This window comes from Phocoena sinus, chromosome 8 (assembly GCF_008692025.1).
Source record: "Phocoena sinus isolate mPhoSin1 chromosome 8, mPhoSin1.pri, whole genome shotgun sequence".
Lineage (NCBI taxonomy): Eukaryota > Metazoa > Chordata > Mammalia > Artiodactyla > Phocoenidae > Phocoena > Phocoena sinus.
The window spans coordinates 75,090,873-75,110,679 of record NC_045770.1 but is presented as its reverse complement, the minus strand read 5'-3'; the positions used below and the strand labels follow the sequence as shown (position 1 = coordinate 75,110,679).

Genomic DNA, 19,807 nt, shown 5'->3' with positions numbered 1-19,807 from the left:
CAAAGCATAAAGCAAAACTAGTTGATGACAGAATTTTGTTTTCAGAAGCATTAAACTCACTTCCAAACAACTTAACGTAAGGAATAGCCCAGCACTGAGAACGACAAAGAAGACATCATTTGGCCAGACGGCCTCGTACGATCATTATTGTGTTCAGAATGTATCAGAAGCCCACCTGTCTCCGACCACTGCGAGCAAGTGTCTGAGCCTTGCTTTTCTGGATGATGTCACCAGAAGAGTGAGCAAGTTCGTGCAGGTGATCATTTCAGAGAAAGAGAAGTTTTAATCGGCAGGACTGTAGAAGTGAGGGTTGAGGGCTCATTAAAGCTCTCACCCAGCTGACCTTAAAGGCACTGCCAGCTCTCAGCGGGAGGACTAACATCGGCTTCTCTGCCCTGCTCCCCGCCCCCCCCCCCCCCCCCCCCCCCCCGGGGTTCAGCAGTCTCTGCAACCCTATACCTCACTTTTCATTCCAAGCAGGTCTGCCTGCCACTCAGCAGCATCATTAGCTGTAGCTAGGATTAGAACAGGAGAAGTCTTTTCAGGAATCACGGGAGACCCATGACTCAACCACCTGGGGGAAAGACACGGGGAGGGAGAGCAGAGGGGGAGGGAGAGAAAGAACAGTGACAATCTCCGCTGCACCACGTTAGCCTCACCTTGCAGGAACAGACAGTACACCTGTCTTCTTTCAGAGTCCACACCTGCCCATTGTGCTTCAGTCCTCCTTCGTGGGGGCAGTCACCAGAGCAGGAGGGCCCAGAGGGACAGAGGCAGTCGAAGCCCCCTGCCAGGTTGACGCAGGCAGAATCATTCCAACAGGTATGAGTTCTTAAGGCACATTCATCAATGTCTGCAAAGAAGAAAGCATGGAGCTTTAGAGTTCGGTCAAGACGATCATTAGAAAATAATCATCACTTATAATAGCATTAGTTAACATTATTGAGTGTTTGCCTTGTGCCAAGTACTGTGCCAAGCTGTTCACATGCAGCTGAGGCTCATATAAGTTAAATAACATGTTCACTGTCAGATAGCTAATAAGTGGCCAGTCTGGGACTCAAACCCACAGCTGTCAGACTCTAATTACTAAATTATCCAGGAGCAACTCTGAACTGCGTTTAGGATATTCTCAAGAACTATACCATCCAGAGGCCATAAATACTGCTAATTCGTTAACAGTATGGATACACCCATGGAGATCTGGGTCTTATAGAAAAAGTGTGAATAGATTAGCCACTGAGTAGGAAGGAGTGGGCAATTAGGGCAAAACGAGTGAGCAATTAGGGCAACCCTGAGCCAATTAGGCTGCCCCCAGATCCTGGGGCCAAGGTTGAAAGAAAAGGAAATAATTCTTGGAGGATGCCTTGCCTAATCAAAAACTCACCACCCTAATGGCTAGCAACATTTTTGCTCACACAAGAAAACATCTCAGAGCTACAGTTAGGATATGGCATGAATGCTGATGAAAGACACCATATATTTTGCTGTTTTTCATTGACAGCCAAGTATGGAAGGAAAACATAAATCCAGTAGCCCTCCCTGACATTCAGGGCTCTGGTGACCTTAACATCTCAAACACATAGCTGTCCAGCCCTGGTTTGAGTCCCTTCTCTGCAGACAATCTATTACTGCACAAGGCAGCCTATTCTATCTTTGAATAACTCTTTTAGAAATGTCTTCCTTTTGAATTATGGTTTTCTCAGGGTATATGTCCAGTAGTGGGATTGCTGGGTCATAAGGTAGTTCTGTTTGTTTTTAGTTTTTTAAGGAACCTCCACACTGTTCTCCATAGTGGCTGTATCAATTTACATAATTCAAAAAGAGTTATGTACCATAATGTTCATTGCAGCTCTATTTACAATAGCCAGGACATGGAAGCAACCTGAGTGTCCATCGACAGATGAATGGATAAAGAAGATGTGGCACATATATACAATGGAATATTCCTCAGCCTTAAAAAGAAATGAAATTGAATTATTTGTGGTGAGGCGGATGGACCTAGCGTCTGTCATACAGAGTGAGGTAAGTCAGAAAGAGAAAGACAAATACTGTATGCTAACACATATAAATGGAATCTAAAAAAAAAAAAAAGAAAAAGGTTCTGATGAACCTAGGGGCAGGACAGGAATAAACATGCAGACATAGAGAATGGACTTGAGGACACGGGGAGGGGGAAGGGTAAGCTGGGACAAAGTGAGAGAGTGGCATGGACATATATACACTACCAAATGTAAAACAGATAGCTAGTGGGAAGCAGCCACATGGCACAGGGAGATCAGCTCCGTGCTTTGTGACCACCTAGAGGGGTGGGATAGGGAGGGTGGGAGGGAGACGCAAGAGGGAGGAGATATGGGGATATATGTATATGTATAGCTGATTCACTTTGTTATAAAGCAGAAACTAACACACCTTTGTAAAGCAATTACACTGCAATAAAGATGTTTAAAAAAATGTCTTCCTTACATTGAAATAAAATATATTATCTAGTAACTTCTACTTAGGTACTAGTTCTGAGGTCACTCAAGCAAAGTCTACTTGATTTTTCTTATGACAATTTTTATGGTATTTGAAAACATTAGCCATTTGTCTATCATGTCATTTGTCTTCTCCACTGATTAATCTACTGCCAAGTCCTTCAAATATCTTTCAGGTGACAATGTTGAGTTCAACACATTTTTACCGAAAGTCTGCCATGCACCAGGGTTCTTTGCACACTGGTACTATAAATGTTGGCAACGACTTGTAAGACACTGTCCTCATGAAGGTGAAAAAGGAGGAACACAGCAGTATATATATATATATAACTGCTGGTAGGCTACTGAACGGTAGGCTTGACTGCTATGGTAGGTGAGAATAGGAACAGTATAAATTAACTTACTCTTCACCATAAAATTCATGTTAAATATGTATAAAATTGTAGGCATTTGTTTAAGAATTATGGAACTAAATTACAGAAAAATAATTTAAGTGCCATTTCCCCCTAAAGTGCTCAAAGGCATAATATCAATTTTACTGCTAATATATATATAGATTACATATATATATTTATAATATACTATATACATAGTTTCAAAGTTTTTCAGCATTCTTTTTCACAAGTCATGTCATATAACTGCAGGATAGGAATAGTTGTTTTCACTTTACAAAAGAAGAAACCAAGTTACAGAGATGGCTAAGTGGTCACACAGCTAGTACCCGTTAGAGCAAAGACTGTGTCCTGGGCCTTCTGAAAGGTGCACTGGAGTTCTTTCCACTACACTGTGCCAACTCAAGGTCTAAAGGCTTCTTTCAGCATACTAGAATATTCTGTGGCTTTATATACTTTCAACTACTTTGCCCTCTAGATACTGCAACTCATTCTCAAAGATAAAATATTCCATGGATCCTCTTCAGCATTTTTAGCTGAAATTCTGAGAATGATACAATATGATTACTCAGTCAACGTTTGGTAGAATTTAAAACTATTGCGACTTAAAAATAATGGAAACAAATGACCTCTCTTCCCTTACTGACTGCATGCTTCACAGCCGTGGTACAAAGCAGAAGATGTTAAGGAATTCCAACAATATTTCTAAGACCTACTTCATTATAAGATTTATTATTTTTGTCTTTGTTCTACCAATTGTAGGCTCAGTCAAGACATTTAGTTAATGAATAATTATTCCTCCTTTGAAAACTGTGGAAATGATCCCAAATTATGCTATCTAGATTCCAAGTCAACTACAATCAGACCTCAATTACTTCCTCATTATTCCTGGTCAACACATATGACCATATGGTGCTCCCACCTAGAAGCCTCTCTCATCTTCCCAGCCTTCTTCCTCTACTCCAATTCTTCCCAACAAAAAGTGGCATCGAATGCGGGAGTCAGGAGGTCACTCATGTTCGAAACTCTCCCACTTAATTGAGTGCTTACTATGTACCAGTCATTTTGCACATCACACTGTATGTCCTTGGTCACATTATTAAGTCTCTCTGACCCTCAGTTATCAGCTGTATAAAACCATACCCAAATAGGAACATACATACCGATAATTACCTTAAATGTAAATAGACTAAATGCTCCCATCAAAAGACACAGATTGGCTGAATGGATACAAAAACAAGACCCTTATATATGCTGTCTACAAGAGACCCACTTCAGACCTAGAGACACATACAGACTGAAAGTAAGGGGATGGAAAAAGATATTCCATGCAAATGGAAACCAAAAGAAAGCTGGAGTAGCAATTCTCATATCAGACAAAATAGACTTTAAAATAAGGACTATTAAGAGAGACAAAGAAGGACACTACATAATGATCAAGGGATCGATCCAAGAAGAAGATATAACAATTGTAAATATTTATGCACCCAACATAGGAGCACCTCAATACATAAGGCAAATACTAACAGCCATAAAAGGGGAGGTCGACAGTAACACATTCATAGTAGGGGACTTTAACACCCCACTTTCACCCATGGACAGATCATCCAAAATGAAAATAAATAAGGAAACACAGCTTTAAATGATACACTAAACAAGATGGACTTAATTGATATTTATAGGACACTCCATCCAAAAACAACAGAATACACATTTTTCTCAAGTGCTCATGGAACATTCTCCAGGATAGATCATATCTTGGGTCACAAATCAAGCCTTGGTAAATTTAAGAAAACTGAAATTGTATCAAGTATCTTTTCCGACCACAACGCCATGAGACTAGATATCAATTACAGGAAAAGATCTGTAAAAAATACAAACACATGGAGGCTAAACAATACACTACTTAATAATGAAGTGATCACTGAAGAAATCAAAGAGGAAATTAAAAAATACCTAGAAACAAATGACAATGGAGACACAACGACCCAAAACCTATGGGATGCAGCAAAAGCAGTTCTAAGGGGGAAGTTTATAGCAATACAAGCCCACCTTAAGAAGCAGGAAACATCTCGAATAAACAACCTAACCTTGCACCTCAAGCAATTAGAGAAAGAAGAACAAAAAAGCCCCAAAGCTAGCAGAAGGAAAGAAATCATAAAAATCAGATCAGAAATAAATGAAAAAGAAATGAAGGAAACGATAGCAAAGATCAATAAAACTAAAAGCTGGTTCTTTGAGAAGATAAACAAAATAGATAAACCACCAGCCAGACTCATCAAGAAAAAAAGGGAGAAGACTCAAATCAATAGAATTAGAAGTGAGAAAGGAGAAGTAACAACTGACACTGCAGAAATAAAAAAAATCATGAGAGATTACTACAAGCAACTCTATGCCAATAAAATGGACAATCTGGAAGAAATGGACAAATTCTTAGAAATGCACAACCTGCCAAGACTGAATCAGGAAGAAATAGAAAATATGAACAGACCAATCAAAAGCACTGAAATTGAAACTGTGATTAAAAATCTTCCAACAAACAAAAGCCCAGGACCAGATGGCTTCACAGGTGAATTCTTTCAAACGTTTAGAGAAGAGCTAACACCTATCCTTCTCGAACTCTTCCAAAATATAGCAGAGGGAGGAACACTCCCAAATTCCTTCTACGAGGCCACCACCACCTTGATACCAAAACCAGACAAGGATGTCACAAAGAAAGAAAACTACAGGCCAATATCACTGATGAACATAGATGCAAAAATCCTCAACAAAATACTATCAAACAAGAATCCAAAAGCACATTAAAAGGATCATACACCATGATCAAGTGGGGTTTATTCCAGGAATGCAAGGATTCTTCAATATACGCAAATCTATCAATGTGATAAACCATATTAACAAATTGAAGGAGAAAAACCATATGATCATCTCAATAGATGCAGAGAAAGCTTTCGACAAAATTCAACACCCATTTATGATAAAAACCCTCCAGAAAGTAGGCATAGAGGGAACTTTCCTCAACATAATAAAGGCCATATATGACAAGCCCACAGCAAACATCATCCTCAATGGTGAAAAACTGAAAGCATTTCCACTAAGATCAGGAACAAGACAAGGTTGCCCACTCTCACCACTCTTATTCAACATAGTTTTGGAAGTTTTAGCCACAGCAATCAGAGAAGAAAAGGAAATAAAAGGAATCCACATCGGAAAAGAAGAAGTAAAGCTGTCACTGTTTGCAGATGACATGATACTATACATAGAGAATCCTAAAGATGCTACCAGAAAACTACTAGAGCTAATCAATGAATTTGGTAAAGTAGCAGGATACAAAATTAATGCACAGAAATCTCTGGCATTCCTATATACTAATGATGAAAAATCTGAAAGTGAAATCAAGAAAACACTCCCATTTACCATTGCAACAAAAAGAATAAAATATCTAGGAATAAACCTACCTAAGGAGACGAAAGACCTGTATGCAGAAAATTATAAGACACTGATGAAAGAAATTAAAGATGATACAAATAGATGGAGAGATATACCACGTTCTTGCATGGGAAGAATCAACATTGTGAAAATGACTCTACTACCCAAAGCAATCTACAGATTCAATGCAATCCTTATCAAACTACCAATTGCATTTTTCACAGAACTAGAACAAAAAATTTCGCAATTTGTATGGAAACGCAAAAGACCCTGAATAGCCAATGCAATCTTGAGAACGAAAAAAGGAGCTGGAGGAATCAGGCTCCCTGACTTCAGACTATACTACAAAGCCACAGTAATCAAGACAGTATGGTACTGGCACAAAAACAGAAAGATAGATCAATGGAACAGGATAGAAAGCCCAGAGATAAACCCACGCACATATGGACACCTTATCTTTGATAAAGGAGGCAGGAATGTACAGTGGAGAAAGGACAGCCTCTTCAATAAATGGTGCTGGGAAAACTGGACAGGTACATGTAAAAGTATGAGATTAGATCACTCCCTAATACCATACACAAAAATAAGCTCAAAATGGATTAAAGACCTAAATGTAAGGCCAGAAACTATCAAACTCTTAGAGGAAAACATAGGAAGAACACTCTATGACATAAATCACAGCAAGATCCTTTCTGACCCACCTCCTAGAGTAATGGAAATAAAAACAAAAATAAACAAATGGGACCTAATGAAACTTCAAAGCTTTTGCACAGCAAAGGAAACCATAATCAAGACCAAAAGACAACCCTCAGAATGGGAGAAAACATTTGCAAATGAAGCAACTGACAAAGGATTAATCTCCAAAATTTACAAGCAGCTCATGCAGCTCAATAACAAAAAAACAAACAACCCAATCCAAAAATGGGCAGAAGACCTAAATAGACATTTCTCCAAAGAAGATATACAGAATGCCAACAAACACATGAAAGAATGCTCAACATCATTAATCATTAGAGAAATGCAAATCAAAACTACAATGAGATATCATCTCACACCAGTCAGAATGGCCATCATCAAAAAATCTAGAAACAATAAATGCTGGAGAGGGTGTGGAGAAAAGGGAACACTCTTGCACTGCTGGTGGGAATGTGAATTGGTTCAGCCACTATGGAGAACAGTATGGAGGTTCCTTAAAAAAACTACAAATAGAATTACCATATGACCCAGCAATCCCACTACTGGGCATATACCCTGAGAAAACCAAAATTCAAAAAGAGTCATGTACCAAAATGTTCATTGCAGCTCTATTTACAATAGCCAGGACATGGAAGCAACCTAAGCGCCCATCATCGGATGAATGGATAAAGAAGATGTGGCACATATACACAATGGAATATTACTCAGCCTTAAAAAGAAATGAAATTGAGCTATTTGTAATGAGATGGATAGACCTAGAGTCTGTCATACAGAGTGAAGTAAGTCAGAAAGAAAAAGACAAATACCGTATGCTAACACATATATATGGAATTTGAGGGGAAAAAAATGTCATGAAGAACCTAGGGGTAAGACAGGAATAAAGACGCAGAGCTACAGGAGAACGGACTTGAGGATATGGGGAGGGGGAAGGGTGAGCTTTGACAGGGCGAGAGAGAGTCATGGACAGATACACACTAACAAACGTAGTAAGGTAGATAGCTGGGGGGAAGCAGCCGCAAGGCACAGGGATATTAGCTCGGTGCTTTGTGACACCCTGGAGGGGTGGGATAGGGAGAGTGGGAGGGAGGGAGACGCAAGAGGGAAGACATATGGGAACATATGTATATGTATAACTGATTCACTTTGTTATAAAGCAGAAACTAACACACCATTGTAAAGCAATTATACCCCAATAAAGATGTTTAAAAAAAAAAAAACCATACCCACCTAATCTATTGTCTTTTGAAAATAAAACCAGATAACATAATAAGTACTCAAAAATATGTTTCTTGATTTAATGAATGTGAATGATTAAGATCAAGTTCAAGCCCTACCTCCTCAGTTAAGCATCTCCCAATATGATGCCAGTTTATAGTAATTATTCACCTTCTCTGAACACTCATTGCAATGATAGTTGGTGGTACATGGCTTAATGTTTAGGTATATGCTATCTTGGAACAATACTAAAGTGGTATGTTTGCACTATTCTCACTCCTCAATTTTTGCTGAAAGTAACAAAACATTGTCTTATACTTCTCTCATCACATTTATAATCTAGTTTGTATCTCTAGGAGATACAGATAGAGAGTAACTTGATGATAGCTAGCTAGGTGGCTCATCACATATATAATCATAAAAATAACATTCAGATTTCTTTGAACTCAGTTCAGATTTTCATCCTTATCACCAGGACTATTGCATTAGTCTCCTATCTGGTCTCAACTGACTCCAGACACTTCTCACTCTAATTCAGTGATTTTTTTGATTGTGGGCACAACGGAAATATTTGGAGATTGTGGGCAAAATAGAAATATTTGGCGAGTCTTTTAAAAGTACTGGAGCCCAGGCTTACCACCACGAACTGGATTTAATTGACATAAATTAGGATCCAGACATCTGGGCTCTGTTCAGCCAGAGGAGAATCATTGCTCTAAATACCCTCTATAGGGTAGTGGTGTTCTAAAAATCAAACCTGTCCGTGTCATTCCTCTGCCTGCCACTTCTCTGTGGTTCTCTGATGCTTATAATAGAAAGTTCAATCTCCTGGCATACATATAAGCCCCGATTTAGTACTTCAGTTTTTAACCTTCTGTCTCTTCCCCTTTCTCTTCAAAAGCAATGGGTGACCTACAAACAGACCATGGTGTTTCCTCTGCCTGTGCCTTGGAACATGCCTTTTCTAATTATGGGAGTACTCCCCCCACCCATCTCTGTTTCTTAGCCCCTATGGAACGGGTGGAGTATACATTAATTGATAAGGTAAGCATTTCCCTTCCTGTGCTATCTTCACTCCCATGCATTCTTCAAGATCAAGACCAAGCATCACCATCCCTCATTCTGCAAGACAGTCACTATTGACCTTTTGCTTTCTCTGTACCTTGCACACACACCACGCTATCCTTGCATTCATCTCTTGGGAGCTCCATGTTTAATTTATCCATGGCTCATAGAGAGATGGTGAGCTCATTGAGGGCAGGGACTAAATCTTTTTCCTTTTTCTCTTCTCAGTACCAAGTACAACAAAATATACTGTGGATGTGCAATGTATTTATTTAACTTACTTAAATCCAGGAATTTTACAGACCAATACTACTATAAAGCCTACTTTGCCAAAATTTGGTCTTTGGGGTGTTCAATAAGCATAAGACACAACCGCAACCCTTCCCTTCAGGGAACACATTTTATTGTTGACTTTTCATCAGGAAAAGCTCTTGGGTCTAGTTCAAAGTACAACAAATTCAGTGTGGTTTCAGTAGTAACCACACTGAAATAGGAAGGCCACCTTTCCTCCTCCCTCCACATCCCATTTTCCTGTCAAATGCTTAAGGGGACAAGGGCAGGGAAAGACTCATCAACAAATCACCCCAGGAATTATCTGGAAGATTAATTTCAACAGGTCCACAACCAGTGGCTACAAAAGGATCTTTAATTTATGGTCTCCTCTAAAATAACCTCTAAATTGTCAATTAATGCCCAGCTATAATATGCTATTTTAACATTTGTTTATTTTGCATTTACAAAGTTACAAACATTGGCAGTGTTTTCCTCTCATAAATTAAGAAACCTGAGCAAAAAGATGAATACACTTGGGGTGCACAATAAAAACGGGGTTCAAAACCTGGATTTGCTTTTGCTGCTCCAGAATGAAAAGATTTCACAGTTGAATACAGGACCGTATTGCCTACAGAATTCCATGTAATTGCTTTACTTATGACGCAGAAATCTAATTCTGCTTCCATACAATTTAACAGATTTATGGAAAGCCAGATGTTAGCAATTATGGAAACTGACATTATTCATATTCTTGGTAATACAGACCTGTTTGCTCTGCACAAAGCCAGCTTAATCTATTATACATATCCCAAGGCATCCAAAGGGAAGAGGCACCCTATTTACATATTGCAACTGTTGTTCTCTGCTGAGCAAACACAAAGACATTCACCCGTGATACTTACCCAAATCATCAGACAGGCCTCCAATGACAAAGAGGCAATGAAACAAAAATCAGGCAAAATATTCCATACTCAAATCTATAACCATTAAAGTGTACTTGTTTTTTCTCATTGTAAGTAATGGCTCTCTGTGATTTCCTTGTGTTTCTCCTTGTAAATTCATTATTTAAATGCCCCATGCTAGGATGAGAACATTTTCAATAAAATCCCACAGCTAGGCTTACATTAGAACTAATTTTCTTGCACTGACATTTTCACAATTTCTGAGAACTATTATTATTGTACTCAATTTTGCCTAAAAAAAATCTAGTTGTGCCTAGATGATCTGCTTTGTTCTTTAATTTGAAGTTCTTAGGTTAGTTGCACATGTAAAAAAAAATACAATTCAGAGATGTTTATATCAACAGCAATCAAACCAGTCCCAACCTAGCTCCAAACAATTTTCCTAGTCTTCAAGAAAAAAAGCCTCTGCAGAACTTTTAATAGCATAACAACTGTAATGGTACCTGCCTCAGGAGCTGAACCTTCTACAAGTTGATTTCAGAGATCAAGGGAAACAATTTTTTCCAATGGTTTGGTAGCAGTTAGGTCAAAGGAATGATCTTTTTCATTACCCCATCTTCTTCCTTGAATAACTTCTGCAACACATCTAGACTTACTTTCAAACTCCAGACAGGTGATATGTCAGAAAACAAAATTTAACCTGGGGTTTGAATATCCAGCTGTGTGTGTTCTGACTTGGAAATCATTACCAGACATTAGCAGCTTGGAAATGAGAACAGAGCTTGGGGGTTTATTAATGATAGACAAGATAGAGCACAGATGCCACTCCCATAGCTAAAGCAGCATTGCTTCTCTCACAGTGGCAGAGAGAAAACTGCAGGGGAAAATATACATACTGCACATCAGCAAAATAAGTGAAAGAAACAAGTAGAGAAAATCTGAGGCCTGAGATGGCTTGCAAAATACAAGGTTAATGAGATTTTAAGCATAGGAAGTTTCAGGCCCAGAACAAGAGAGGTGACAGCCATGCTCTATGTGTGCCAGTCACATCACACTTTGGTATCACGTTCCCTTTAGAGCACAGACTATTAAGAGTGGGGCTGACATACTTAGGACACATCAGAAGAGGTCCACCAGCATAGTGAAGGGCTCAAACTCATCTCAACTGAATGAAACATGAGGTGTTCAGCCTGAAAGGTAAAGACTGAAAGAAGAGATCAGTGAGCTATAGTTTTGTCTATTTGAGATGCTATCGTGATGTCTCTTAGGAAGAAGTTCCAATGTCCCTCCAGCGTTAACGCTTCAGTCTTTATAGTTCCAGCTTCCAGCCTTTCTTGAGTTAGGAAGAAATGTGTCCTTGTGGTGTTTCTTTACTGCTCAGTGTGTAATTGTGTTTTTCTCCAATGGGTCTTCTCCTTTAACTGAGCAGACTCTCTGAGCAAAAGAAAGGAACACTTTGTCTCAGCTCACTCTTTCCTTATCTCTTCCTTAAATCGAGGTCTTACGTCCTAGGGCCTACAACCAGCAGCTCCCTCCATTTATGCATCTTTGTCCTCTCCTAAATATTTGCAAGCTTCCACGTGACTCTCTTTTCAAAGCCTAAATCCTAAAGGTTCTCATGATCATTAGTTTGCAAAAGCATTACCCTTCATGTAAATATTGTTATTTTATTTCAGTCTAAGAGCTCTCTACTTGATCCTTGTGGGATATGATGTTGCCTTATTTATCCTCTTACCTCTTCATTCATCCAATCACTAATAATCAATCATCAATCACTTAACTAATTACACATATTTATTGAGCATCCACTCTGTCTTAAACATAGTGCTAAAGACTGGGGATAAAATGGGTAAAGGATACAGCCCTTTAAGTAAGGACCTTAGAGTCTTCTCCCATTTTTAAAGTTATTGACATTTTCCAAGGTGCCATCTCTGGTCATCAGTTCTCTTTCTCCTCAATGAAAGCAGCATAAGATACCAATTTAAAGCTTAAGCCTTGGAATTCAGCAGCTGTGCGTACAAGTTAACATGGCCCGTTGTCCCAGTTTCCCTGGGACTGAGGGGGGTCCCTGAGATAGGTGACTTTCAGTGATAAAACTGGGAAAGTTCTAGGCAAATGGAGCAAATAAGTCAACTGCACTCCAGTCCTACCCCTGCAACTTATTTACCCAACATCTGGAAAATTTACCTAACATCTCTAAGCCTTAGTCCTATCATTTGAAATTGTGGATAAAAAAACATGCCCTGGGATAATCTGGTAATTTGAGTAAGCACATAATACAATGCTTATCATAGAGTAATTGTTCAAAAATGATTAGCTGTTGTTATTGTTCTTGTTTCTTTATTTTTTTCTCTCCTGGATTTCATCTCAGCTTATGAATTCCATTGCACTCTCTCTTCAGAATATACCTGAGCTCTTATTATGAAGCCAACCCACACCTTCATCTGTTTACTGAGGGATTTCCACTTGAATTCTGAACTCTCACACAAATTCTCATAGATTTGATCTGTACTTCGGCCAGCCAAATCCAGAAATGCTAACACTCCAAGTTCTCTCTGAGCCCTAATTGGTAAATCCGGTGTATTAAGTGACTAATACCAAACGAATATAGTTTACTGACACTTTACAAACTTGCCTTGGTCACTGACTACATTTTTTTCTAGGCTGTACAAATTAAGGTGTTTTAGTGCAGATGAAGAAAACAGTTCCTTCTAGGTATGAAAACAAGAGTAGAATACAGGCAGAGCAGCCTCCTAAATTAACAAAGTTGGCTTGCTTTTGCCATGAACAAGTCATGCTTCTTTAACTAGTGATTACATCTGTTTAAAATCAGTACAATTCTGAACCGTGCAGAGAATAAAAAATCTATAAATATTGAAATACTATCCAAAGGAAATTTTACTGCACGGAGAAGCTACAGTATTGACGCCAGCAAACTTAGATATATATGTTTTTACATATCTGCTTATGGGTAGGAGGGTAGGTTGTGTTATAGCTGCATCTGCATCTCACAGAGTACAACAGAGATGTTTTTACAAATGCCTAACGCCGGGCTATGCATTACACATCTATTGTTACATTCATTTTACTGCTTAATCTCTTTAACAAAATTTCACCCTCAACTGAAAAGAACAACACTCCGGCCCTTCAGTTTTCTTTCTTTTTTTTTCTCAACATTTTTATTGGAGTATAATTGCTTTACATTGTTGTGTTAGTTGCTGGTATATAACAAAGTGAATCAGCTGTATGTATACATATATACCCGTATCCCCTCCCTCTTGTGTCTCCCTTCCACCCTCCCTATCCCACCCCTCTAAGTGGTCACAAAGCACCGAGCTGATCTCCCTGTGCTAGGCAGCTGCTTCCCACTAGCTATCTATTTAACATTTGGTAGTGTATATATGTCCATGCCACTCTCTCACTTCGTCTCAGCTTACCCTTCCCCCTCCCACTGTCCTCAAGTCCATTGTCTACATCTCAGTCTTTATTCCTGTCCTGCCCCTACGTTCTTGAGAATAATTTTTTCTTTTTTCTTTTTAGATTCCATATATCTGTGTTAGCATACAGTATTTGTTTTTCTCTTTCTGACTTACTTCACTCTGTATGACAGACTCTAGGTCCATCTACCTCACGACAAATAACTCAATTTCGTTTCTTTTTATGGCTGGGAAATATTCCATTGTATATATGTGCCACATCTTCTTTATCCTTTCATCTGTCGATGGACATTTAAGTCGCTTCCATGTCCTGGCTATTGTAAATAGAGCTGCAATGAACATTTTGGTACATGACTCTTTTTGGATTATGGTTTTCTCAGGGTATATGCCCAGTAGTGCGGATTGCTGGGTCATATGGTAGTTCTATTTTTAGTTTTCTAAGGAACCTCCATACTGTTCTCCATAGTAGCTGTATCAATTTACATTCCCACCAACAGTGCAAGAGGGTTTCTTTTTCTCCACACCCTGTCCAGCATTTACTGTTTGTAGATCTCTTGATGATGGCCATTCTGACTGGTGTGAGGTGATACCTCATTGTAGTTTTGATTTGCATTTCTCTAATGATTAGCTGAGCATCCTTTCATGTGTTTGTTGAAAATCTGTATATCTTCTTTGGAGAAATGTCTATTTAGGTCTTCTGCACATTTTTGGAATGGGCTGTTCGTTTTTATGATATTGAGCTGCATGAGCTGCTTGTAAATTTTGGAGACTAATCCTTTGTCAGTTGCTTCATTTGCAAATATTTTATCCCATTCTGAGGGTTGTCTTTTGGTCTTGTTTATGGTTTCCTTTGCTGTGCAAAAGCTTTGAAGTTTCATTAGGTCCCATTTGTTTATTTTTGTTTTTATTTCCATTTCTCTAGGAGGTGGGTCAAAAAGGATCTTGCTGTGATTTATGTCATAGAGTGTTCTGCCTATGTTTTCCTCTAAGAGTTTGATGGTGTCTGGCCTTACATTTAGGTCTTTAATCCATTTTTAGTTTATTTTTGTGTATGGTGTTAGGGAGTGTTCTAATTTCATTCTTTTCATGTACCTGTCCAGTTTTCCCAGCACCACTTATTGAAGAAGCTGTGTTTTCTCCATTGTATATTCTTGCCTCCTTTACCAAGATAAGGTGACCATGTGTCGTGGGTTTATCTCTGGGCTTTCTATCCTGTTCCATTGATCTATAGTTCTGTTTTTGTGCCGGTACCGTACTGTTTGATGACTGTAGCTTTGTAGTATCGTCTGAAGTCAGGGAGCCTGATTCCTCCAGCTCCGTTTTTCTTTCTCAAGATTGCTTTGGCTATTCGGGGTCTTTTGTGTTTCCATACAAATGGTGAAATTTTTTGTTCTAGCTCTGTGAAAAATGCCATTGGTAGTTTGATAGGGATTGCTTTGGGTAGTATAGTCATTTTTCACAATGTTGATTCTTCCAATCCAAGAACATGGTATATCTCTCCATCTGTCTGTATCATCTTTAATTTCTTTCATCAGTGTCTTACAGTCTTCTGCATACAGGTCCTTTGTCTTCTTAGGTAGGTTTATTCCTAGGTATTTTATTCTTTTTGTTGCAGTGGTAAGTGGGAGTGTTTCCTTAATTTCTCTTTCAGATTTTTCTGAAGAGAAAAATCTGGCATTTGTGTATAAGAATGCCAGAGATTTCTGTGCATTAATTTTGTATCCTGCTACTTTACAAATTCATTGATTAGCTCTAGTAGTTTTCTGGTGGCATCTTTAGGATTCTCAGTGTTCCACAGAGAAAAACAGTAGCCTTGAAAATAGTCACAGCTCTGCGATGGCTTTTTTTTTCCTTTGTGCTTAGTTGGGTTTCACCCGCTCACAGCGGGCCACGTGCAGAGGCCTCGCATCTGGCTCTTCTGGCCGGAGTTCCTACTGTGGAATCTGCTCTTCGGTTTTATGTTACCTATATGTCCTTTATGTTACCTTGTATGCTTAGCTGGGAATGTACTTTTCTATCTTCGTTATTCATTCAGAAGTAATATTGTGGTCTTATTTATCTTTGTGTTTCCCACAGCACCTTTTACAGTGCCTTTCGTCTACTTAGACATGCATAAACAGGTGTTAAATTTGAATCTGATGGATCAACCCTTGTCCTTTGGGGGCCTCAGTTTTCTCTTTAATAAAATATACGGTTTATATAAAATACTTTCTATGGTCTTGTCCATTTTCATCTTTATATGATTACTTTTCACCTTTGCAGGACTGAGCTTGTAATTCCAGTGTTACAATATGACTGGTGACAAATGGAGAACCGGATGGAAATGAATGGAAGAACACAGTTTCAGGATAACAAAGAGATTTCTTAGAATTAAACCATTTTCTTGGACATTTACTGTTTATTGAAATATCCCTAGTCTCTCTTAATGAGTATTTGCAAGCAGGTGCTGAAGAGAGAAAGTAATGAAGGGAACGGCATGGTTTTTCTGTTTCATTGAAGCCTGGCAATGTTACCCTTAGTGACAAATATGGATGGGGAATCCAGCCAAGTGAAAACCAAAACTAACTCTCTATTTTAACAAATCATTCTCTCAAGCAAGTTGACAGATGAGAAATAACTTCTTCTCTTCTATGCCAAGGAAAGGCTGTAGGCACATAGAGGTTACAAACTAATTTCATTTACTACTAGAAGCATCCTGCAGCTTACATAGAAATCAAAGGTCAAACGCCATTGTCAGTGGTACAGTTCAAAACCAGGTCTCAATCTAAATAACACGAGATTCAGGTTACAGACCCTAAGAATTCAAAGACTGTCCATGTCTCTTAGTTATTATCTCTTTTTACCACTCTCTTTATTATGGTCCCTGATTTCTAGGAAGGGGTCAAAGCTTTTCCAAAAGCTTTGTCCCAGCAGAAGGCAAGTTAGGACATTGATCTAGGACAAAGATCTGGGTCACCATGCCAAGAAGGGCAGCATCTACAGAGAAGACTAACATGCTATAAATAAATCTTAATGTGATCTCACGGTGTCTTTTCTTGGATGATTCCTTCTCTTTCATCTTCTTTCTCTCTTCATATTTCTTCTCTTAATGAACTGATTTGGTAAAAATAGACTTGGGGCTGCCTCCTGTTTTAGAAGGGACAGTCTCTGGAAAGACCTAGAAGGCTTTTGTGAGAGTCAAAGGAAAAATGAGGCAAAGAGTAGGCAACTTGAACCCACTCTGCCCTAGACTTTCTGTTTATTTTGAATTTGTCGTTCTGTGTTTTTTACCTTACAGGAGCTAAAACCATAAGAGCCCAAACTAAGTTTGTTTCTAGTGAAAAGCAAAGGAGCCCATAGATTAAAATTCTCTCCCTGAGCAAACTCTAGTCAGGCTTCTCTGAGCCCTTTTCTTGACCAGGCCTCAACCTGGGCCTATAAACCCTGCAGACTCTTAGCACAAATAATTTTGTCCACCCAACATGAGAAAAATTAACAAACACTAGCATAGTTTCCAGCAGCTCAAGGCAGCATCAATTAAGTAATGGCTCCAGTCCCTTTAGGATCCTGCATGGGAAAGCTCAAGGTTGCAGAAGAATATTCTGCTGTTCCAGCTAACACCTGAATGAAGATAGGCCCCCATCACCCCTCCCAGTCTCTGTAGGAGAGTAGAAACCTAACTTCAGTAACAGCTGGTTAACAAACCCAGATGGGATTCATATGGACCAACACCTTTTCCTGCTTTTTGTAAATTTCCACTTCCTTATTTCTACTCAAGCCCCCACTTTCCTCTTTCCAACTCCCGCATTTTCCTTTTAGAATGCCCAGTCACCTCTGCACAAATCTAAGTTGCATTCAATTCGCACTGGACCCTCTTCTCTATTGCAGTAGCTTACTGCTGATTAAAATCTGTCCTTACCACTTGGAGTCTGATTTTATTTATCTTTGACATGACTCAAGCTGCTCGAATATAAACAAAAGGAATTCCTGCAGTTCATTTGTGGTCCAGCTCAGCTCCTCAGAGTAAGCAGCAGTTAGGGTCAGTGTCCTCATTAATAATAGAAATGATTGCTTTGAGAGTCCTTTTATTAATTCAGTTATTCAACAAATAGTTATTGAGCACATATGATATGCTACACACTGTTCTAGGCATTGGGAATACTATTGCAAACAAAACAGACAAAATTCCTGCTCCTGGGACGGTAAAATTTTAATGGAGCAGGCAAACAGTGGATAATTCTTTACATGTATCTTTTTAGGAAACTGCGGATGCTTTGATATCCCAGCCTTGACTCATTGAGTCATGTTGACATGTCTTTATGAAACAGATTTCTATCTTTTTATTATGTATAATAACAATTTATTATACTCGTATACACTGTACTCCTTAGGGTTTTCAAAATCCTTTCAAATCATGATCTACTTTGTCCTTTCAAAAAAACTTCTTAGAATGTTAGCATTACCGTGTTCTCCCATTAAAAGAACCAAGCAGAGGGTCAAATGATCATTGCTTCTCAAACATTTCTACCGAGTTTATCTCTATGGTAGGAAAGAGTGAACGCTCACTTTTCTGAATCCTGGACATACATAAAAGGGAAACCGTGGGTCTGAAATGTATTTGAGGTTTCATATTTTCTATTTTAAAAACTATTTTTCCTGCTAGTTTTTCAATCCAGCCATTTAGTCAGGATTATGATAGAAAGATCATTTTCCCCTCAAACCATTGAGCAAAGCAAGACTCCTCATCTAGCTCTGGGTACCCTTTCAGCAATACCTGTACCCCAGTATAAGAAATTCGGGAACATGCTCAGGGCTTACAGCTAGTAAGTTTCTGAGTTAGGACACAAACAGAGGCATCTTTACTTCAGGTCAGGCTTGTCCCACATCATCACATGATGGCAGGCTCCCAAGTCTGTAGAAAACAAACTTTCTGCAAAGACCAAATGGTAAATCTCCAACACAGCAGCCAAGACATAGACCCTCCAAATATGAACTGATGCTCACTATATGTAAAAGGTAATACCAAAACAACGAAGGCAAGGTCCCTCTTTAAAAAAAATTACAATTAATTGAAGCACACAGAATGCTCACCATCCACCCCATAGTGTAGCTTACTCAGCCCTCTCCATCTCTACTGCTTGGGCTATTACAGTAGCACCTTCCTGTTTTCCCTGCCTCGGCCTCTTCAAAGAGAGACTAGATTAATAGATCACACCATTCTCTCACTATCTCAAGGGCTTTTTAGCAGGAAAATGACCCAGTTTGAGCTGCTACAAGGTAATATTTCTAGGAATTGGCAGAAAATTGAATTTGAATCAATATTTTACTCATATGTATCCCTAAACTAACTGCTTTAGTAAGTCATATCAACTTCTCAGCTGAGAAATTTTACTCACTGTATGGCAGAGAACAGACCTCTCTGTTCTTCATTGTCTCTTTCTGTAAAATGAGGAATCATACCGAAACTGAAGAGTTGTTGTGAGAACTACAGGCCAGAATGTTAGCACACAGGAGTTGCTTGATAATAATCATGATCAAAAGCCATCTAATTCTGATGGCCTCACTTTTTTCAGAAGAAAGACGTTCTAAGCAAAAGGAACAGGAGAAGCAAAATTGCACAGATGTAGGAGATCACAATGATGCACGTCTGATAGAGGGTCTGAAACTTTGTGGGAAACACTATTCTATTTACATAGCTATCTTTTATATTAAAAATAGCTACTTAAAAAGTATCAGGGTTGTCGCAACAAAATAGATGTTTCAACAACCTTTAGAGACACTAATATTTATGAAATAATTCAAAACTTTCAACTCCTTAGCTTAGAACACAAGACCCTTCATAATCTAGTCTCTACCTTTTATTTCCAGGGCTCCTTTCTTGCCATTCCTCACCCATAACATGACCATATATATCATGTACTTCATCCACAATGGAAATCTCACCA

At 38.8% G+C, this 19,807-nt stretch overlaps 1 protein-coding gene across 1 annotated transcript in view; it reads right to left on the bottom strand.

Moving 5' to 3' along the window:
* Window positions 1–19,807, bottom strand: part of NELL1 (neural EGFL like 1) — an 891,542-nt gene that overhangs the window by 43,670 nt on the left and 828,065 nt on the right. The window contains 1 exon segment of the mRNA XM_032640327.1: window positions 660–853. Within this exon segment, the coding sequence (XP_032496218.1) occupies window positions 660–853 (194 nt within the window).